The sequence below is a fragment of the Stegodyphus dumicola genome, chromosome 1 (genome assembly GCF_044657685.1).
Source record: "Stegodyphus dumicola isolate Sdum_Otavi_A_Nest chromosome 1, ASM4465768v1".
Classification (NCBI taxonomy): Eukaryota; Metazoa; Arthropoda; class Arachnida; order Araneae; family Eresidae; genus Stegodyphus; species Stegodyphus dumicola.
Genome location: NC_140768.1, coordinates 9,798,034 through 9,818,302, shown reverse-complemented (window position 1 = coordinate 9,818,302; position 20,269 = coordinate 9,798,034). Strand labels below are relative to the sequence as shown.

General features: G+C 30.1%; 1 protein-coding gene across 2 annotated transcripts in view; it reads left to right on the top strand.

The window, feature by feature from the left end:
• The window catches only part of Mondo (MLX interacting protein mondo), a 102,400-nt gene that overhangs the window by 36,612 nt on the left and 45,519 nt on the right, over positions 1 to 20,269 (top strand). For both annotated transcript variants that reach the window (XM_085812642.1, XM_085812639.1), the window contains exons 6-9: positions 3,712 to 3,807; positions 8,812 to 8,918; positions 9,350 to 10,321; positions 17,112 to 17,344. In XM_085812642.1, the coding sequence (XP_085668768.1) occupies positions 3,712 to 3,807; positions 8,812 to 8,918; positions 9,350 to 10,321; positions 17,112 to 17,344 (1,408 nt within the window). The remainder of the gene's footprint in view (positions 1 to 3,711; positions 3,808 to 8,811; positions 8,919 to 9,349; positions 10,322 to 17,111; positions 17,345 to 20,269) is intronic.

The window sequence follows — 20,269 nt, the reverse complement described above, 5'->3', positions numbered from 1 at the left end:
TGTTGTTTTCAATATAAATTTCTTATGTCTTAAAACATCATTATCAAATGTAAATTCTTTTATCTCAGCTGAATGTTTTAAATTGAGTTTACACCAGGACATAGAAGAGAAGGGCTAGTTCATAGAGCTTTCCCTTCTGAAACAGGAAGTGAGGAGTGATGACATAGTCATGCTGGCACCGACTGCAAAGAAACAATTCGCAGCAAAGAAATAAACATTTTAAATTTGGAAAAAAAAAAAAAAAGCCTTAAAAAATTGTGCTTGAAAAAATAGCTTTAATTTAGAAGAGAAGATATCTTTACTGTAAGCATTTATAACATTTAAAAAGTTAATAATATTTATTTGTGATTTAAAAAATAATAGATAATATATGCTTTAACAGTTGTAGGTCCCCCCCCGCACATTTATTATTAAATCATGGAAAAAAAAAAAAAAAAAACTATAGCATTTATTATCTTTATTTCATCTGCATATTAAGTGCTAGAATTCTATTACTTTTTCTAAGATAACTATAACAACAGCTTTTTAAAGTTGAGGGGAGGGACTTAGTTTGACATAGTTTTGAATATATGTGTCAGTTTTTTTTCCCCTGCAGCTAAAGAAGAGGAATTTATGTTTCACTGCCTTTGAAATCGATAGTTTTATTCAAAATTTAATCTAAGATTGCTTATCGATAGTTTTATTCAAAATTTATTCTAAAATTGCTTTTTTTGTCTAATTATAAATTTTACATTGGCGTGTTCCTCTTCCGTTGTGATATAATAATAGGTATTGTAAAAATAATTGCCTGACATTTATACACATACAGTACATTTAAATAAATACAAGTATGTTGTCTTAAGTTTGACAAAATAACTTTGCTCACAGTATCTAAAGAGAATTACTTATTCTTTCAAAATAGGAGAAAAGGAAGAACATCTTTCTTATGCGAAATTACTTTGACATTTTAAATGATTATATCAGGCCAGTCCATAAGTTTGTGCGCTTTAAGAGTATGCGTGGAATCTACTATGACGCATTTACTAAAACAATACAATTTTGAAACTGTTGAAACTTGTCATCGTTTGACTAACATATTATTCAGTTCATCACCAACTTTCGTAAATATCGAACGCATTTTAGTACCCATAGAAGTTGAATATAGGTAATCAGTGCAAACATGCTGTGCTACATTTTTTATTTTCGTGTGGTGAATCTGCCAGGTTTGCAGCGATAAAAATTAGTAGTGTACATGGTGAACACACTATTAGTGTAAGGACTGCTCAGAAGTGGTTTAAAAAAGGACGTTTTGAACTGTTAGAACCAAATCAAACGATTCATTCAGAAGTTTATAGTGAACAACTTTGCTGTCTAAACTTAAAAATGATCAAAAAATGCCCACGATCAGTGAATATCAAGAAAGTGTCGTTTCATCATGATAACGCTAGATCGCATATGGCTCGAACAGCGCTGCAAAAATTAGTGAATTTAATTGGGAGCTTTTGCCACATCCTGCTTACTCCCCAGATATTGCCCCAAGTGATTTTCACTTATTTCATGCCTTACAAAATTTTTTACTGGGAAGAAAATTAAATTCTAAGCAGGATGTACACAATGAATTTTCAAGTTTTTTTGCCTCAAAACCACTTTCTACAGCACTGGCATAAAAAAGCTGCCAGTAAGATGGCGAGACATTGTAGATAATGGAGGAAAATATATAATTGATTAAAAATTTACAAAAAATGCACCCAAATTTATGGACTGACCCAATAAAATACCTAAAATGATGAGCTAACTTCCTTGTTTGCAAATTATCATTGCATTCTTGTTTATTTTTATTTTTACAGTTGGTCCATTCAACAATATTTGCATTGTCATTGTGAGTTCTATTTAAAATCATTCATATTTGATTTATTATTCCTATCATCATTTTTGTAATCAGCCTCAAAATTAGTTTTCTTCAAATTTAATTCATGTAGTCTTTCAAAAGCACTCTGCATTATTTTTCTTTTCTTTACATAGCATTATATTTTAACAGTTTCTTTTATGGCAATCCAAGCGAATAATTTTCCACGTCATCTTCATAATCACTGCATACAAAATGTTCACTGCAAATAAATTCTTGCAATCTTCACATTAAGAGAATCCTTTATTTCACCAAAAGAAAATTGTTTTTTGGAAAAATATAAAATACAGTATCATCATCTTTCTCATTTCAATGAATTTTATGGCAGCTTGCTAGATGACATATTACATAAACAATATCAGTGGCCAGTGCACAATCTGAAAGTAGCTGACGAGCAGTAATTACAAAAAGGGGGGGTCAGGATTTTTTTTAACAAAATAAAATTTGTGAATTAAATTAAAAACTGTTTACTAATTTATATTTTGCCTGAAATCTAGAAGTTGGTATGTGCAAGAAATTTCTGTTGGTCACAATTTGGAATTCAAAGAGACAGTTAAATATTAAAATCTGACAGCTAAATAAAAAAATTTCCAGATGGGCATTTATTCAACTTATAGTAATATATATATACTAATTGTAAATAATATACTAATACATATATATTAATAGTAAATAATAGTAATATATATATAATATATTGAACTACTAAGTAACTTACTTTTAATTTAAACTAAGAAGAAATATAGGACAAACCTTGAGAATAAAAAATGACAGTCTCTTTCTTTCTTTTATTGGATTTTTGTATGATGCAAAATAGTAAAAATAGTATTTGTGTGTAAATTATTGTAAACATCTTTGTTTTTACTACATCTTTCAGCTACACCACCTTATGACGTTTCGATTTTTATGAAGTTTGTAATCTTGGAGGGGAATTACTAAAGAGTATCATCACAAATTGTAGATACTTATCAGCAGTCTGGTTCTTTTCATAGATTTATTAGTTTTCATCTATGAAAAACAAACTGTTCCCATGTAAAGGTACTCAAAAACAAAGCGAGGATCCTTATTGCAAAAATTTGTAACTTAAGGTATTTATCTTTTGACAAATACTATTAAAAGTTAATTATATTTATATCTTAAAATCTTTGAACAAGATATATATCAGAGTGTAAATTAGCTAGCTCTATTTCTAGATTTTCCAAAGAGTTACATTCATTTTTGATAATGAATATAACTTAAAACTGGACTCCAGATCATTAAAATCTTAAACATTTTCTTCAAATTCTTATCATAATAATTCTAATTAACTTACAGGAAATGTATTCGCAAGCAGCAATAAGATTACATCGAGGGTCGCATGCGTCCCATGAGCCACCAATTTGACACTGATTTACTACAAAACAATGTATGTGAGTAAAATTAATTTGGGATATCCACATTGCTAGTTTTAAACAGGTGAAGTCAGAGCAGATGCAACATAGTGAAATCAGACTACTTCCTGTTAAACCCCTACGAGGATTGCATCGATGAGGAGTCACACAAAGGAATGAGCTAGCCCTTCTGTTTAACCTTGTTTTACATACTGATTGTTAACTTACATAACAGTAGCTGAAGAAAAGCTACTAATGCTTTAAGATTGATTGATTTAAATTAATAATTATTATTATAAATGCTTCTTCCAGTTAAATATGTTTCGACTCAAAAAAAAAAAAAAAAAAAAAAAGAGAGAAATATTTATAAAAAAAAGTGTAGAAAATATTATTTTTTATGTGGGACTCCTTTCATGTCTGTTTTTAATGCAAAATTTTATGCAATAAATATTGCAGCTGCCAAAGCAGGCATTGCAGATTTCATTCAACCTGGTCTTGTTCAACTCCAACCATCAGTAGATGATTTCATGGATACCTTTGAACCTCTGTCAGGTAAGAATTTGTGATGTATTGCTTTAAAATGTATTTTAATTTAGAATTCTGTTTCTGTTCGTCATATATTCAACACTCGATTTTTCATTCCTACAAATAGATAAAATAGTTATGTAATATATATGATATATACTAGTTCCTCCTATTGCATACAATATAAAAAATTCTGCATCTTGTTTGCAAGGAAGTAAACTACATTTTATGCTTTTTTAAATCTCTCACTTGTAAACTTGTAAAGCTAATGTCACTTTACAAAAATTCAGATTTTTATTAATTGCCTGTTTAGTAACTATGAATATTTGAGAATTAAAATAGGTCACATTTCATTTGAAAAAGTGTATTTATAAAATTTTATTAAACTTTAGGGTACATGCATATTAACACAACCACCTTGTCTCAACCTGGCAATTTTTTACAGATGAAAAGGGAAAAGTTAATTATCAGGTGCAAGTTTGGGGTTATCCTGAATTTTTTAGAAAGATTCCTAAACTATTTATATTTATCATAAGTTGGCAGATATTATCAACATATGAAAAGAATACTAGTGATTAAAAATGTAAAAATTATTTAATAAGGATCATGTGATATATTTAAAAAATTAAACACTTACATTCTTCACCATTTCTTTATGTCATTTTCTTATGCTATTCTTCTCCTGAAGTACACAGCAATCCCTTTTCAGACCGGATCTGTTTTCCTGTTTCTGAACTGCAGAGACCCGGCATCATGCATATCTCAGCAATACCGTCTATCTACCAAACACATCTTCTTTATATCTTAAAAATAAGTTGAAGGCAAAAAGTATCTTGATTTATTTATAATATAAAGCATTGAAACTTGGAATACACACACACACACACACACAAAAAAAAAAAAAAAAAAAAAAAAAAAAAAAACCACGCCTACAAAAATGCAACGTTGCTTGACTGAAGGATTTTTATCAGCATGGTTGCCAGAATTTGGGCACATAGTGAAAATTTGGTGATTTCTATTATGGTGGTTGCAATTACACATAAGTATCAACTTTAGAATTGTAGATTGTTTTCAAATATATGCATTTCAGATTCATTCATACATTTTGAATTTTTCAAGTATTTGTGTTAAAAATATAAAATGTATCATATTCATAGATAAGGTATGAAAAATTGCTTTCCAAGGGCACATTTACTACTGTTTTAAAATTCATAACCTATTTTCACTTCAAAGAAAACTGTTTTTTTTTAAATTGATAATTGAAATACTCGTTTTTCTTATAAAATGATTGTAGTATGTTGTCTAGCAAGGCAGTATATTTTTATTTCTGTACACACTCAGTAACTTTAACTGCAATTTGCAGCAAGAAATGAGATTATTACATTATTATTTTTTTTAATTTATTATCTGAAGGAAAATTTAAGCATTTGCTGTTTTGGTACGTGTTATTCCGACTCCCACCAAAAAGTTGCAAAAAGGTATTAATGAGACAAAGCATTATGTTGCCAAAATAGTATAATTGTATGCCAAAATAGTTTAATGAATTTTGCTTTCTAACTTCTTTTAATTATGTAAATATCATCTTAATAGAACCTAAATTTAATAATTATGTAAATTTAGATAATAATTGCTGTTTAAATACAGATCTTGAGCAAACTAAGCTGTGCCATTCAGAGAGTAAATTTCTGTACTCTCATCTCTTTTTGCTGTTTTTTATTAAAAAATTTGATGGTGTGAGATAGTGTAACTTATAACTAATGTTCATGATAATTTTCTGCTTTTACCATTATCATTCAGCATACTAAAAAAGAAGCTGAACAAAAGTGTTAGTTTACTAAATGGATTATATGATGAATGCTGAAGAATTTCTGTGTGATTGATTCACACGAGCCCATGTCTAGTATTTTCAAGTAAAGATCAAGTATGAATTCAAATATTAGTATTATTGTTAATTATATCTTCAATGCTTCCAAATCCATATTTTACATTGCTAACTATTTCTTGAGCTGTGGTCAAAAGCAAAATTTATTGTTAAATTGTATAATTTAACTTCCTTATTATCATTAAAAGCATTTGCAATAAATTCAGAAAATGTAAGGAAGGTAAAAGCTCTACCATATATACATTCATCACTCATTTTATCATGTAAATAGTCTTTGAAGAGGTATCACATGAACAAGATGTGGAACAGTAATATAAGTATTTGGTCATTACAGCAACTTTGTGTTTTCCAGAAACATAGACTGCCATGGAGTATACAGATATAACATTCTACTTTTATCAACACTTTGTAGTGATGTATTTTCCAAGAAAGATATTTTTGTAATCTAAATTGGCTTCATTTTCTATCTACTGGGGAGAAGAGAATGTATTACTTAGGGTTACGAGTTTGAAGTGTTGCATGAACGAGCTTGAAATGAACATCAATCTTAGAAATTCCAAAAGTTATTTATCCTTTGTTAATGTATCTTGTTCCTAAATTGCAGGAGTATGGAAAAGCATGCAAATAAATTAAAAGTTTCTGGACTTTGCATTAAAAATGCTAGGGATAAAATATGTGAAGGGGAAAAATACATAAGCATGAGGAAATTAATAAATACCTAATATTTTTTTTTATTTCATCAATTCTCATCAGTATTACAAGACAGTTTTCCAACATAATCCCCATTTAATTGAATACATTTATCCGAACAAAAAAATAATTTTTTAAAGCCATCCTCAAAGAATTTTTTTGGTGTCTCCTTGATTCACTTATTTGTGGTATGTTTAAACTCTCAAATCAAGCACCTCAGAAAGTTTCCCCCTTCCTCAGATGTGGTAAGTACTCCTTGCAGATATTGAACAATTTGTAAAATTTTTACATCCTCTTTCCACAAAGAAAATTATTATTCTTTGCATCTTTTATTGTTGTAAAAACATTGTTACAAAAATGCACCTGTATCAGTCAAAGGCCTGAACTAAACTAAACAGAATTTCACAGGATAGTTGCATAAACTTGTCAAGATTTGTCTCTGTCCAGTAGTATCCTGTAACTTCTAGGAATTGAACTAGAGCTCAATTCATAGAGCATTGAAAACACTCTACATGTATGTGTGTGTATATATATGGTAATAATAAATTTAAGTCTACAAATTGAACTAATCATTAAAGTAGCAAAATCTCAAAAATACCAAATTGTTGTTCAGTCAAAGAAGTTAATAGTCCATTGAGCAAAGTAAATGAAAGTTATTAATGTTCAGAAGGTAGGCAAAAAAACTTAAAATACCTGCATTTGGATTGTAATACTTTATTAATAATGTGTAAATCTCCCTCCTTTTTTAAGGGAAACATTACTGTGGTTCCTATTGGTAATGATTGATACAAGTCGCATTACAATTATTAAAAGCATTTCTAATCAGTATTCTTGCAATACAATAGCTTTTTAATTTCGTGATAAAGGAGAATTAAAATATTTTTCAATTCTATCCAGTATCTTAGGCAACTCAAATTTAGTGGCATTGAGCTCAGAGGATTGTGCAGGAAATGAGAATGATTTTCAAGATCACTGTCAAGTTCTTCAGCCACTTTTAAGTTTTGCAGTGTCCTGATACATGACATTTCCTTTGGGATAAAATATTTGAACTGAAGATGACATTCATCAGTAGTTTTTGAGAATAATATGATCATGAGCCATTATCAGTATTCCCATAGTTTTTAGTAATATGGTGGACCAAACTGCAACCAATTCACTTACATGCTTCATTTTAAAGTGAAACAGTCCACATTAAATGCCTGGGAAAGAGCTCTATGCACATAAATTTTCATAGAATTATTAAAATACTTATTGTTGAACGATACCTATTTTACATTTGTGTTCTGTTATAGTTTTGCATTCTTGACACTACTGAAACCAGCATTTAGCATGCATATTCTTTATGAATGATGTATTGTTTTCTTGATACATGGCATTTCCTTTGTGGTAAAATACTTGAACAGATAGGTGAGGAATGCATGAGTAGTTTTTGAGAATAATATAACCACCAACAATCATCAGCATTTCCAGAGACTGCTGATATTGTGGACCAAATTTCAATCAGTTCACTTCCATGCTTCATTTTAAACACGAAAAAGTCCACATCAAATGTCTATGGAAGAGTTCTACATACAGAAATTTTCATGAAAATAGAAAAGATTTTTAAGGTATACTATTGTTGAATGCATATTTCACATTACATTTAGTTATAGTTTTGCATTCTTGACATCAATGAAATTGGCATTTAGTATGTATTCTTTATTTTATTTAGTGTGTATTCTAGGCTTTGCCATAATTGTACTTCTTTGAATGTGAACTGTATGAAATTCCCAACTAGCAGTTTTTATACAAATAGATGAGAGAATCTTGAGTTTCGTTATAATTTGAGTTGAAGTCATTTTCCATTTTTTTAGATGCAGCTCATTTTAGCACATTAGTATCCTTTTTGTCTAACTTTTTCTTGCCCATGACAGTTACTCTGGTTTGATGAAGTTTTTAGCTTTTCTATGTGTACAGGTATATAACCTGGACATCCTGACCCTTGATACCTAAAAAATGAGATCAATCTTAGTAATGCATACATGAACCAGATGAGCACCAACTATTTATTTATTTTTAAATCTGATATATGTTACATTTATGTTCTATAATTCTCATTGCTCGAACTCAGTATGCATAATGCAAGTGAAAATTGAAAATTTGCTCCCTGTTTTGTTAAAGAAATTCGGAAACATTCAGGATCTGTAATTGAAAGCACCTATTCTGGCTTAAAATTGGATTGGTATAATTGCTAAATATTTCAACTGTATATTTTACTCCTGTATATAGGAAATAGAATTGTCATCTGTACAAGTTCTGGGACAAGTAAATTCTATTAATTTCAGATAAAGTTTGGGCATATAAAATCAAGTTGCATTTTTGCATTGATTTGTACTTTAAATTCTTATCATATTTATGAAAAAGTAAAATTAGATTATTCTTTCTTTAATTGAATTTTAATGATAATTTCTGTCCTGTAGATCTTTTTTCAGATTTTCTAAATTCAAAACTTCCACCACTGCCTGAGGAAAGTACGTACAATAGCAATAATATGCAAGATGTGATGCCATCAACATCAGATCAACAGGTAAATATAATGTTTTCATGCTAGAATACTATAGCTTAGCAAAACTTGACTTTACATAATGTGAAATCACTTGATTACTATAGGCCATAAAATAGGATAAAATAAATAAATAAATAAACCAATCTTCATTAAAAGAAATTTAACTTAATATGTATGGTAAAATCAAATGCCTTCATTAAGCATAGTAATTTGTGTCTATTTATCAGGCATTTTCATTAAACATAGTAATGTGTGTCTATCATGAAGTCAAAAGTGAAAAGACCCCCCCTTTTTTTAAATGTGTGTGTAAGTAGACAATGTATAAGAGTGCCTAATTTTCCCCCTCTTGGATTTAAGTATTTAAAAAAATATATAACTTTAAATTTAAACTGCATACTAGATATAGTTTTGATTATGTAATTTCTATATCTTTTATTTTTTTTACTTTCTAGGATTTATATGGTTCTAAGTCCTTGTTTGGGCGAAATACTTCCGCAAGTGTTTACACTCAGAGTAGTGGTGTGCAAGTTTCATCTGCTCCATCGGTTAAAAGAAACAACTTCAGAAAATCTGCTGCTGCGAGATCTCAGCTGCAGCAGTCACGTTTTGCCCCGTTAGCAGTCCCTTCCCCATTCTCTGGAAAACCCATGATCGAAACAATGAATTCCTCACCAGCAGGTACTTCCCTGTTGGCAGAACATGTGCCTTTATTGTCCAGTGAACAATCCTCTGCTCAGTCCAGTTCCATACAGCCTTTCTTGTGCAGCAATGTTCCAAACCAGACTTCAGACAACACAACTATTGAATCACTACTGCAGAGAAACTTGCAGAATGAAGTAAGAAGTCTGCAACAAAATCAAGAGAGCTTAAATTCTGCGATACATGTGTCTGCTAGTCCACAAAGGATGAAGCGAGAGCGTGCAGAGCAGTACTTTCAACAGCCGACATTTATGTCAAAATCTTTTGATGAAGCAGATTTATCACAGCAACAACCGCAGCACCCAACTCAAGGGCCTTCTGCGATCCAAGTGCCTTTGCAGTCTATACCACATGGACAATTTGTAAACACTGTTATTCCTAGTTCAAATGCAAATGAGGCCAAAAATTCAAAGCATCCTTTGTTTTTCTCTGTTAGTTTAGGTCAGATGAATCAGTCTTCGAATACATCGGGAAATTTTAAAGTACCTGCACAAATACCTAGTATAACTCCTGCAACTGGAAATGTATATGAGCCCAATATGGTGAGTCCTACAACAACAGTTGTAACAAATGCAGATTCACCAGCTTTCAGAAGACATTCTTACACAACTGGGCAGCAATTGCATTCCATACCACAAAGTTCGGGAGATTACATGAGCTCTCGAAGAAGCAGACCCATAGCTCCCGCAACAACAACAGGAAACTTTGTTGTGCCTGATGTACCAGTAAGCTAAAATCATTTGTTATAGAAGTAGCTATGTATTTTAATTATATCAGTTATGTATAAATCGAAATTTACAAAACTCCTGACCCTGTTTATTCCAAACAGGATCAAGCTAATAACAAGTAAAAGCTCATTGCATTTTGAGAGGGTTAAAATTTATTTTTTTAAATTTCAGTAGTAGTTAGTTGTGTTTAATTTCTGTTTGCTAATTGCATTAAATATTTCTACAGTGGACATATTTCGACAGCTTCGTTGAAAAAATAGACAAAAAAGGAAATTTTGTGATAAAAATTCATAAAAATTCATGAATAACAACACACTTGAAATTAAAATCATTAACTAAAACTAATAGATTTTGCTGAATACTATAAGAAAGATTGTAGTACACCTAAACTAAATACTTAGAAAGATGGTGAATAATTTAAGATACTAGGTGTCCTACTAAATGCAAATGATGATAAAAATAATTAATCTTTTGCTTAATATCAAAATATTCAGTCACTGCTGTTCTGTTATGTCCAATATTCCTTTGCAGCAGTAACTCAAAATATCATCTATTTTTCTCTCAACTTTTATGTTATTTTTATAAGTGTTCCATATTTTCTGTTATTTTTATAAGTGGTACACTTTTTTTTTTTTTTTTTTTTTTGTTGCAAAGCTACAGAAAATTAAAAGTTTTAATTTTTGAAAGAACTTCATGCTGCATCCCTTAAGAGAATAGTTATCCTTTCGTACTTATAATGATGCCCTTAAAATTGAATCAATTCAGAAGGAATTCGATAGTTTTGTAAGACTGTAAATGGCTGCTGAAATTACCTTCTGTGCTGGTTTTATCATCTGAACACATGAACATTTCAATCATTTCAAAATTTGATTTACTCATAATCATTCGCTAAATTTCTGTCCTTTTCTGAATTTGTTTCATTATTTAAAAGTTTATTAAGCTTTCATTTTTTCCCACCTATTCAAAAATATAATGAGGAGAACCCAAATAAGAGCAGAATTATGCAGTATACATCAGTTGTACAGAATTACACATCTGTAAATTCAGTTAGCTTTTATATTTAGTTCTCAGATGTTACTTCAAAAACATATTTCCGTGGATATAACTATCTCAGATGTCTCTGCTGGACAAAGATCTACTTCACAAATTTTACAAATAGGATTTATCTATATCCTTTTAGGCAAAACCATTCAGACAAATTGAGCACACAAATTCATTTAAATAAAGTAGAATATGTATTTTGAGTGCAATATGATATGACTACCAAAGCGTTAAAATATTTTTACTATAAAAAGGGCTTCAAGGAAATAAAATGCAATAAGTAACATTCAGTGAGTGAGTGAGTGATTATGGCGCAAAAACCAGAGATGATTATAACGCGCCAAACACAAGATGGGATGATTACAATTGATGACATTAAAATTCAATAAATAAAAACAAGTATATAAATGTACCAAATCCAGAGGATGAAGTCATATAAACACAAGTTAAAAGCACACATTAAAATTCAAGACATAGTCTTGAAAACAAATTACATTAGGTAATAAAAGCCAGTCTCTTTTAAATAATAAAATTAATTACAATTGACCTCTCTTCCGATTAAACAGTTGAGAGGTAAGTCACAGCTATTAAAATATTTCTGGCGAAGACTATTAAAACATGGACACTCAATTAAAATATGACGAACAGATAAAGTAACATTCAGTAATGCAATAAATAACAGTTATGCACTCAAATAGGAAATGAATTATTCACTCAAATAGTAAATGCGCATTGTTCGTATCAGTAAACTTTTACATGAATACCCTGGGTCTGCCATTCTGCCTTAGTAAGGGCATTTCTCTCACACTTTGAAGTCTATTATAAAATTCATTGAATGCATTACAGATGTCCATTAGGATAGATTTTACAGTCTTCTTACTCCAGCATTTCAGGACCATTTAGTTTTCATCATACAATAATATCCCTTTTTAGCAGCATACAATAATACCTTTTTCCATTTTATTAAAGTGAAGCATTCTTGTTAACTTTTTATGCACTGAAACAGCATTTAGGCAAAAGAGCAGTTATCATTAATTTATCTGGAAATTTTTCAAACAGTCCCATGCTTCCCCCCTTCTGTCTCTTTTTTTCCTCCCTTTCCCCACCAAAACTATCAAGTATATCTTAAAAATCTAAAATACTGTGCAGGAAATATTAACATGATGAATTCGTAGACCATATATCCACCTGCAGAATTAGTTAGCTATTTTGGTTCCAACTGATTGAAATATATATTTCAAGACATATCTATAATGAAATTGTTTACTTCCTGAAGAAGGAAGGAGTAGTTAAATAATATGTTAGAAATTAATTAGTTCATGCAAATTAAAAATCAAAGGGATTAAATAAATTGATTCTCATGCTGTAACTTAATCATAAGTTTCATAAAACAGAGCTTTCACAGAATGCGTGTTCACTTCATTAGCCAAAATCTGAAAGATGTATCACTACTGTTTGGGATGCCCCTGGGATTCTAATTTCTGCAGTTCCTATTGCAGTACAGTTTGCTTTTTTGAGAAAGGTGAGCTAGAAAATGAGTGTTAAAAATTTTATCAACTTTATACTCTTAAAATTTTTAGATCACTTAATAGATAAGTGAAAATTTACTTATCTTTTAAAGGGCTGCCTTGAACTGCCTTGTTTTCCTTTCGATATCTGTGTCTATGCCGAAATTCCATTCACAGCGGAACACTACTATAAATGTTTTCAAGAAATTTTAATTAACATGTGAAAGGTATTTACATAATATTTATAAGTTACAATCTATTCAAACATCATTTTTCTAATATATACGGTGACGGTCTATTGTTGCGACTTCTGTTAGATGCGTCACCCGTTCAACTAACTACATTTTGTCTCTTCTGCCAGAGGACATTCGTGGAAGCTGAGTTATTAGTACACAAACGCGACAATGGGACATTTAAAAAAAAAAAAAAAACTCATTATTCTAATATGGCTGAGAGGTGATATCTGATTTTAAAGCTGTTATTATATGTGGGCATATTGATAATCCTAGCTTTACCAAAATCCATTATAGAATATAATTTATGTAAATCAGTGTCCTACTTTTGATTGTAAAATTATGTATATCCTCAAAGATAAAATACAGTGAGCCTTCGTCCCTGCAGTCTCAGGAAATATCAAGTTTAGGTTTTCCATTTTATTAAAGTGAAGCATTCTTGTTAACTTTTTATGCACTGAAACAGCATTTAGGCAAAAGAGCAGTTATCATTAATTTATCTGGAAATTTTTCAAACAGTCCCATGCTTCCCCCCTTCTGTCTCTTTTTTTCCTCCCTTTCCCCACCAAAACTATCAAGTATATCTTAAAAATCTAAAATACTGTGCAGGAAATATTAACATGATGAATTCGTAGACCATATAAATAAAAACAACACAGATATGAATAATGTAATTTCAGCTTCTAAAAATAAAAACAGGATGAGTTTGTTAAAAGTTTGTAGAAGATGATGCATGATAATCATGCATTGATACATTGATAGTGAGAAATTTATTAATGGGAGGGTGCATAGTCTACTGAGTAGAAAAATGAAGATCATCTATTGTTCTTCCAAGCGCTATATCTATTTGATCACTGCATCTGCATCTGTCTGGCTCACTGTGGAACGTTAAAGCTCATTGTGTTCTAGCTGATGGGAAAGGCTTAAAATATGATAGCATGTTTAATCAGATTAGCATATTTTCTTTTTCTTTCATACAGCTGTTATCGGATGGTCAGAGTTACTTGCAGAGTTGTCTTATATGCTATATTGTTATGGATTTTGTGTTTATTTAGCTATTTTCAGTAGAATTTGTAATTAAAATTGTTTTATATTCCCGTGCAATGCAGCACGAGACTTATTTGAAGAGAAAGCTATGCCGGAAAAATTAAAATACAGGAGCATGCGCATTTAACATTTTAATAAATAGATATCTCCTAACTGAACTCTTGCTGTCCAGAAAAATAAAAAATAACAGAATGTTCTTTTGCATTTAAGAAGCTTATAAAAGCTGGAGGAAAACATCTCAATTCAGTTGTTTAGAAAACTGTTGTTGTTTACTGTAGCAAATTATGGTGAGATCAGATTAGCTTTTTCTGTTTTGAATTGCATTCTGTAAAATGTTTTAGTAGTTTAAAATATAACCATTGTGATATTGTACAAATATGTCTGAAGAAATTTCAGCATTTTGTTTTATGTGTCGCGATAAGAATAAATTTTATTCACTTTTCATCAGACTTGTGCATTCAATTTATTACGAACCCATATGCATGCAACAATATTATAACTAGCCATATTTTATGTAGTCATTGCATAAAACAAATGTTTAATTATATTTTCACTCTTTCTTTATGAAGGTGGTCTTTGAATTTTTTGTTGGTCCAAAAAATTATTAATTTAGGTCTTTTATAAAAATAAATGTTCATGAAGAAGATAGCTTTATTTCTGAGAAGATAAATACCAGTATTAAGCATCAAGTTTGTAAGATGACCACCTTCACAGAGGAACTAAATCATCTAGAGCTGTGGATAGTTCTCTTTTAGAGCATTCATGGTGTCTGTTCATTTGTTTGATTTTTTATGATGTGTTACTTCAGTTTAATGTTTTAAAGTTTAATTACTGAGTTGTGTCTGCCAATCATGATGTTAAATACATAATCAATAATATTTTTTTAAGGTATTTAGTTTTATGTTATACACTAGGTATCCATGGTTGCTAAGTTGTTTTATAGCATCTAGTGCTTATAATTAGTTTTCAATTTATCTATTTTCAGGTTGGTGATATAGAATTCGCTTGGTTTAGGTCTTTTCTTGGTTATTTGACTCATTGAAAATATGTACTTCAGTATTCTACCAACCACTGTTTAAAATCTCTCCCAGTCAAACAAAAAGCATTCTGAATATTTCAAGTTACAGTTTTAATGCCTGTAAGATAATTTAACCATTAAATGGATGTTGACTTAAATAATATTTAAAATAAATGCATTAAATACTTGCCAGTCTCAACCTTTGAAGTTTCCAGTTGATAAAACTAAATCTTTCTGTTACCAGTTAACTAAATCTTTACTGTGAAATAAAAATGAAACTCTTAAGTTATTTATCTGCTCTTAAACTTTAAATTATAAAACTCTAATTTATATAGTTCTATTAAACTTTTCGCAAGTGGTCTACATGCTTCATCTGCTGGAATTTAAATGGTGGTGTATTTTATTATTCTCTTCTGTGCTTCTTGCTCTCCTCCGTTTGTTTTTTATGTTAGCCAGTTGTTACAGTACAATAATATTTGCCTGTGTGTTTTCATTTGCAGTGAAGTTACTGATGTTAAAATTTTCGACAGTGGAATTTTTAAAAAATTACCAAAGTGTTTCTTCCTCTGTCCTCTAAATGCTTAATGATGCCTATGTATTTGCCTGCTAGCTTCTGGTGTAGTAGGATGTGATTCTTTTTATAAATGATACAGTTCCTGTGTGCTAATCATTTATCACTGCCCTACAATTGTATATTGCACAATTTGCATCCTTTACACTAGTGTCATTGGTTTATACCTTTATCACAAATAGTAAAGTCTTGCTGTCCTGTATGTTTACTCCTGCTTTGTTCAGCTATTTAACAAAGCATAAGACCTTTAATTTATAATTTTAATTTAATCACTATAGAATTGCATAACAGACTGGATGATGTAAAAGCAATAAATGCATTTCTTAATACTTTAAATCTTCGTTTAATTTTTAACAGTATATTGTGTAGATAAAAACTAAAGTACACTTAATTTAAAATATTTGCAGTGTTATTATTATAATCAATAAAAGATGTTTCTAATTTCATATATTATATACCTATAATAAAATATTTGCAGTGTTATTATTAGAATCAATAAAAGATGTTTCTAATTTCATATATTATATACCTATAATAAAATATTTGCAGTGTTATTATTATAATCAATAAAAGATGTTTCTAATTTCATATATTATATACCTATAATAGAATTATTTGAATGCATTTTAAGAAAGGCTGCTGAGTTATTTGAAAGAATGCTTGGAAGTTCTTCATAACTCTATATTGTATACAAAATCTGTTGTAATCTATATTATATGTAAAGTCTGGCCTAGTCAAAGTTTGAGCATTTGAGATAATTTTCTCCATTATAAACTTAGTGATAATCCATTATATTGCCTAAACAGAAAATCATGTCCTATGCTGTTCTCATATGTGTAGTATGTGAGTGATAAGAGTAAGCTCTCGCTATATTTGTAATGTCACTAGATTAAAATCTACTGGAATCACTACTTGAAAAGTCCAACATTCCAGATCATGTTTAAATATAGTAGTGTTTATCCACTAAATATGTAGTTGTTCAGTATTTATAAAGTACATTTAAACATTATTGATTGTGGATCTTCTTATGTATCATTATAATATTATTTAGAGTCAATTCTGAAACAGAAACTACAAGTATTAATTATTGTTATATTATAATTTTGGGTAAATAGAGTAAAGGGCAAATGAGAAAGAAAAATGAGAAGATGGAAATAAAATGTGAAACAGAATTCAAACTTCTAGTGATATAAGGGGCAAACTAGTTTTAAGTATGTATTTTTATTATTCAATTATTTTATAATATTTTACATGCCAGTTAATATCCTAAATATGTATGCATATGGTTGTTTTTCTTAACAAAAATTTAATTACCATATCTTTTAAATTTAGTATGACTGAGATTTTAACATTCTTTTATGTCTTCCAGACCAGACAAAGAACTCGATCTCGAAGTGTGTCTACACCTCAGTCGAGTAGTCCGAAATCTTTCGTTCAGCAGCCTATGCAAGCTGTATCACTCACTGACATAAGTGCTCCATTACCCACTGTTGTCACTTCCCCTGATGCAGCAAACAAAAGAGCGATGATTTCTGGTCAAACTCTCAGTGGTACAAACTCTAGCATATTGCCACAGAATGCTGTTCTTGCTCAACTTCTTTCCTCAGGCATGTTTAATTGACAGTATAATTATGTTTATGATATATATACAGATATGAGACTTTATGCCACTTCAATTTATGCTTACTTTAAGTTGCACTGAAAAGACAAATGGAGCATGACCGTGTCTGATTAGACAAAAATGATCCCTGCAGTCAGATGGGATCGCAGGCATGATTTTTGATTGAAAATATCAGATAAAAAATTCCTTACAGGTCCCTCTTTTGAGGTACAGTAATCATTATTTTTGTATTTTACATTAAAATGGGACCCATTTCTTAATCTGTATGATATCACTCTCCTTTGATTAAGTTTGCTAATGCGAAAAGAATGGAATTACATGAAAAATATCACCCTTAAACAAACAGTTTTCAGTATTCTCATTCTTAGGTTCACCCTTGGGTAGCTGTAGGAAACAGCTAAAATTTTACTTCTTGAAACTGCATGTAAGCTTTATTAAGATGTTCCCTTTGAACCAGGAAAAAAATTGTCTGTTATCCAAAGTAACTTATCTGAAGTATAAGATAGGTCTTTTTGGTACAAATGAGCTAATATTTAAATAAATGAAACAAAATTATAGAAAATAAAAGGTTGTAAAAATGGTTAAAAAAACCATTTTTTTGTTTTTCCATATTACTTTTCTTTAAAAGTTATTTGAAAAATGCTAGTTTAGACAGTAGTGAGAAAACTCTTGATTTTAGAAATACATATTTTCTTTTTCAACCTGAGTTTTCAGTTACCAGTCATATCTACGTGGTTATATCTGACAAGTGACATTAATAAAATTTTGTATTTTTTAAAATCAGTAATAGAAAAAAAAATACTAAAAAGTTAATAAATATCTAGGGAAATACAGTTGTACGTTTGCATTTTTATAGGGAAAATTTATGAAAATTCTACCTTTTGTTATTTAAGAAAGTGTTTCATTTGAAAATGCAGTATTTGATATCATTACAAATAAATGTATTTCAGACTTATATTTCTAACAAACATCTTCGGTTAAAATGTTGTATAGAATATTGATTTTTTTTCCCATGGATATGAAAAACACAGATGTGCGGATTGTGAATGAAAGTCACCTTAATTATTACTCCTCATGGTAGGAAGTATTACTTCTTTGGAGATAAGACTATTATTGTTGCTGTATTAAAAACAGCTATCTTGGTTCATGCTCGAAGTTTTTAAACATAAAAGGGAAATTGTGGTACATGAATTTAAGCTGGTGTTTTCAGAAACACAATTTTTCGTACATCTTTGTTCAAGAGATTAACATAAATGATCAAGAGATTAACATAATGAATTTAACATAAATGATCTGTTAATTTCTTATTGTTTCATCATTCCAGGTAGTCCAGCATAGCACTGGCAATGAGTTGAGATTGTTGTTATACCTAAAAATGAGTTTAGATTCTTGTTATATGAATGGAAGATGTTAATGAATGATTTGGTGAGATCTGTCCTTAATAGGTTCAGATCACACCAGTAAATTATGATTTTGTTCGCTAATTTCATCTATAAAATAATTTCTTCCTTCTTTCAGCATGCTTTTGTGATGTAATTGGAAGCATACTAGATGCATATTCGAGAGGTCTAGGTTCAAATCCTGATGAGGGCATTGCTCATTTTTCACGTCTACAGCATAAAAAAACCTTATGGTGCTACATATCTTTTGTGAAAAAAAGGTCTTATTGTCAAAAAAAAACTTCACTGGGAACATGGGATTCATATGGCTTTACTGTTCAAGCAATGTTACAAACTGCAGTTTTCCGATCTTCACTAAATAATCATTCATTTATAAATTCTACCACAGTTTTTTTTTATTTGATATTGATCTCGCAATACATATTGTATTGAGGACATTTCATGGCAAGTAACCACAACTCAGGGTTGGAGCCTTGTTTTGGACTTTTACTATTTTATTGTGATCTTATTCCATTTTCTTGAGTTTCTATTGTGACTACAGTAACTGTGAAAGTCATATTTTTGCTTGGGTGAAGGTTTTAAACTCATTCTCTAATGACATGAGAGCTTCTTCCTCCCATTTGTTTTTGGACCACCAGTAACGTGTCTGTTAACCTGGAACAAAGGAAAAATAGTTCATTTAATTCTCTGTCTAGCGGAAAAATAAAATTAATTGCACTTTTGGATTTTTCATCACATGCCTTCTATTTTGTTCAAAAATTTCAAGCAGGATTCAGGATAGTGGCCATGATGGTCATACCCCCCCCCCCTCAGCAGACAGCACTTTCTGCTCATCTGACATATATAATCTGTTAGTTTGATTCCTACAATATTGTATAAAATATAAAAGTGAGACTTTTGAATCATCTTCTATGTTTCAAATGTTCGTTTTAGTTTATTAAAGATTGTAAAAAAAATAAAGTAAGATGTTGTTTCCTGTATCTAATAGATTACTGAAACATTCTTGTTTAGGACACATATGCTTATTGAAACATTTAGAGTGAACTAAATAGCAGTACCTCATGTAACATAGATTTTTTAATACATCAGCTATTTATCAGGGCAGTGAATTCTTTTAATTTGATGAACTTTCCAATCAGGTGACACTAAGCATTTTTAACAACACCTTACATAGATATTTTAATAATTCAAATATCTGAGCAGTTAATTTTCCCAGTTTGAATTATTTTTCAAATTTAATGTTTCGATTGAAAAAAAAAACTACATTTTTAAGTTTCACCTGCCATTGGTTCCTGAAATCACAATGTTTTTATTTACCTTCAGAAATGGTCATATTAGTGACATGCTAGTAAATTTAGATATTCTCCTACACATAAAGAAAGAAGTATAACTTCCAACAGAAAGTTCTGTCCAATAATGCTATTTTAAATTTTAACACGCATGTTACATGGCACACATATGGCTATCCATCTTTAAGCCCATGTACTCTTCCAAATGGACTGAAAC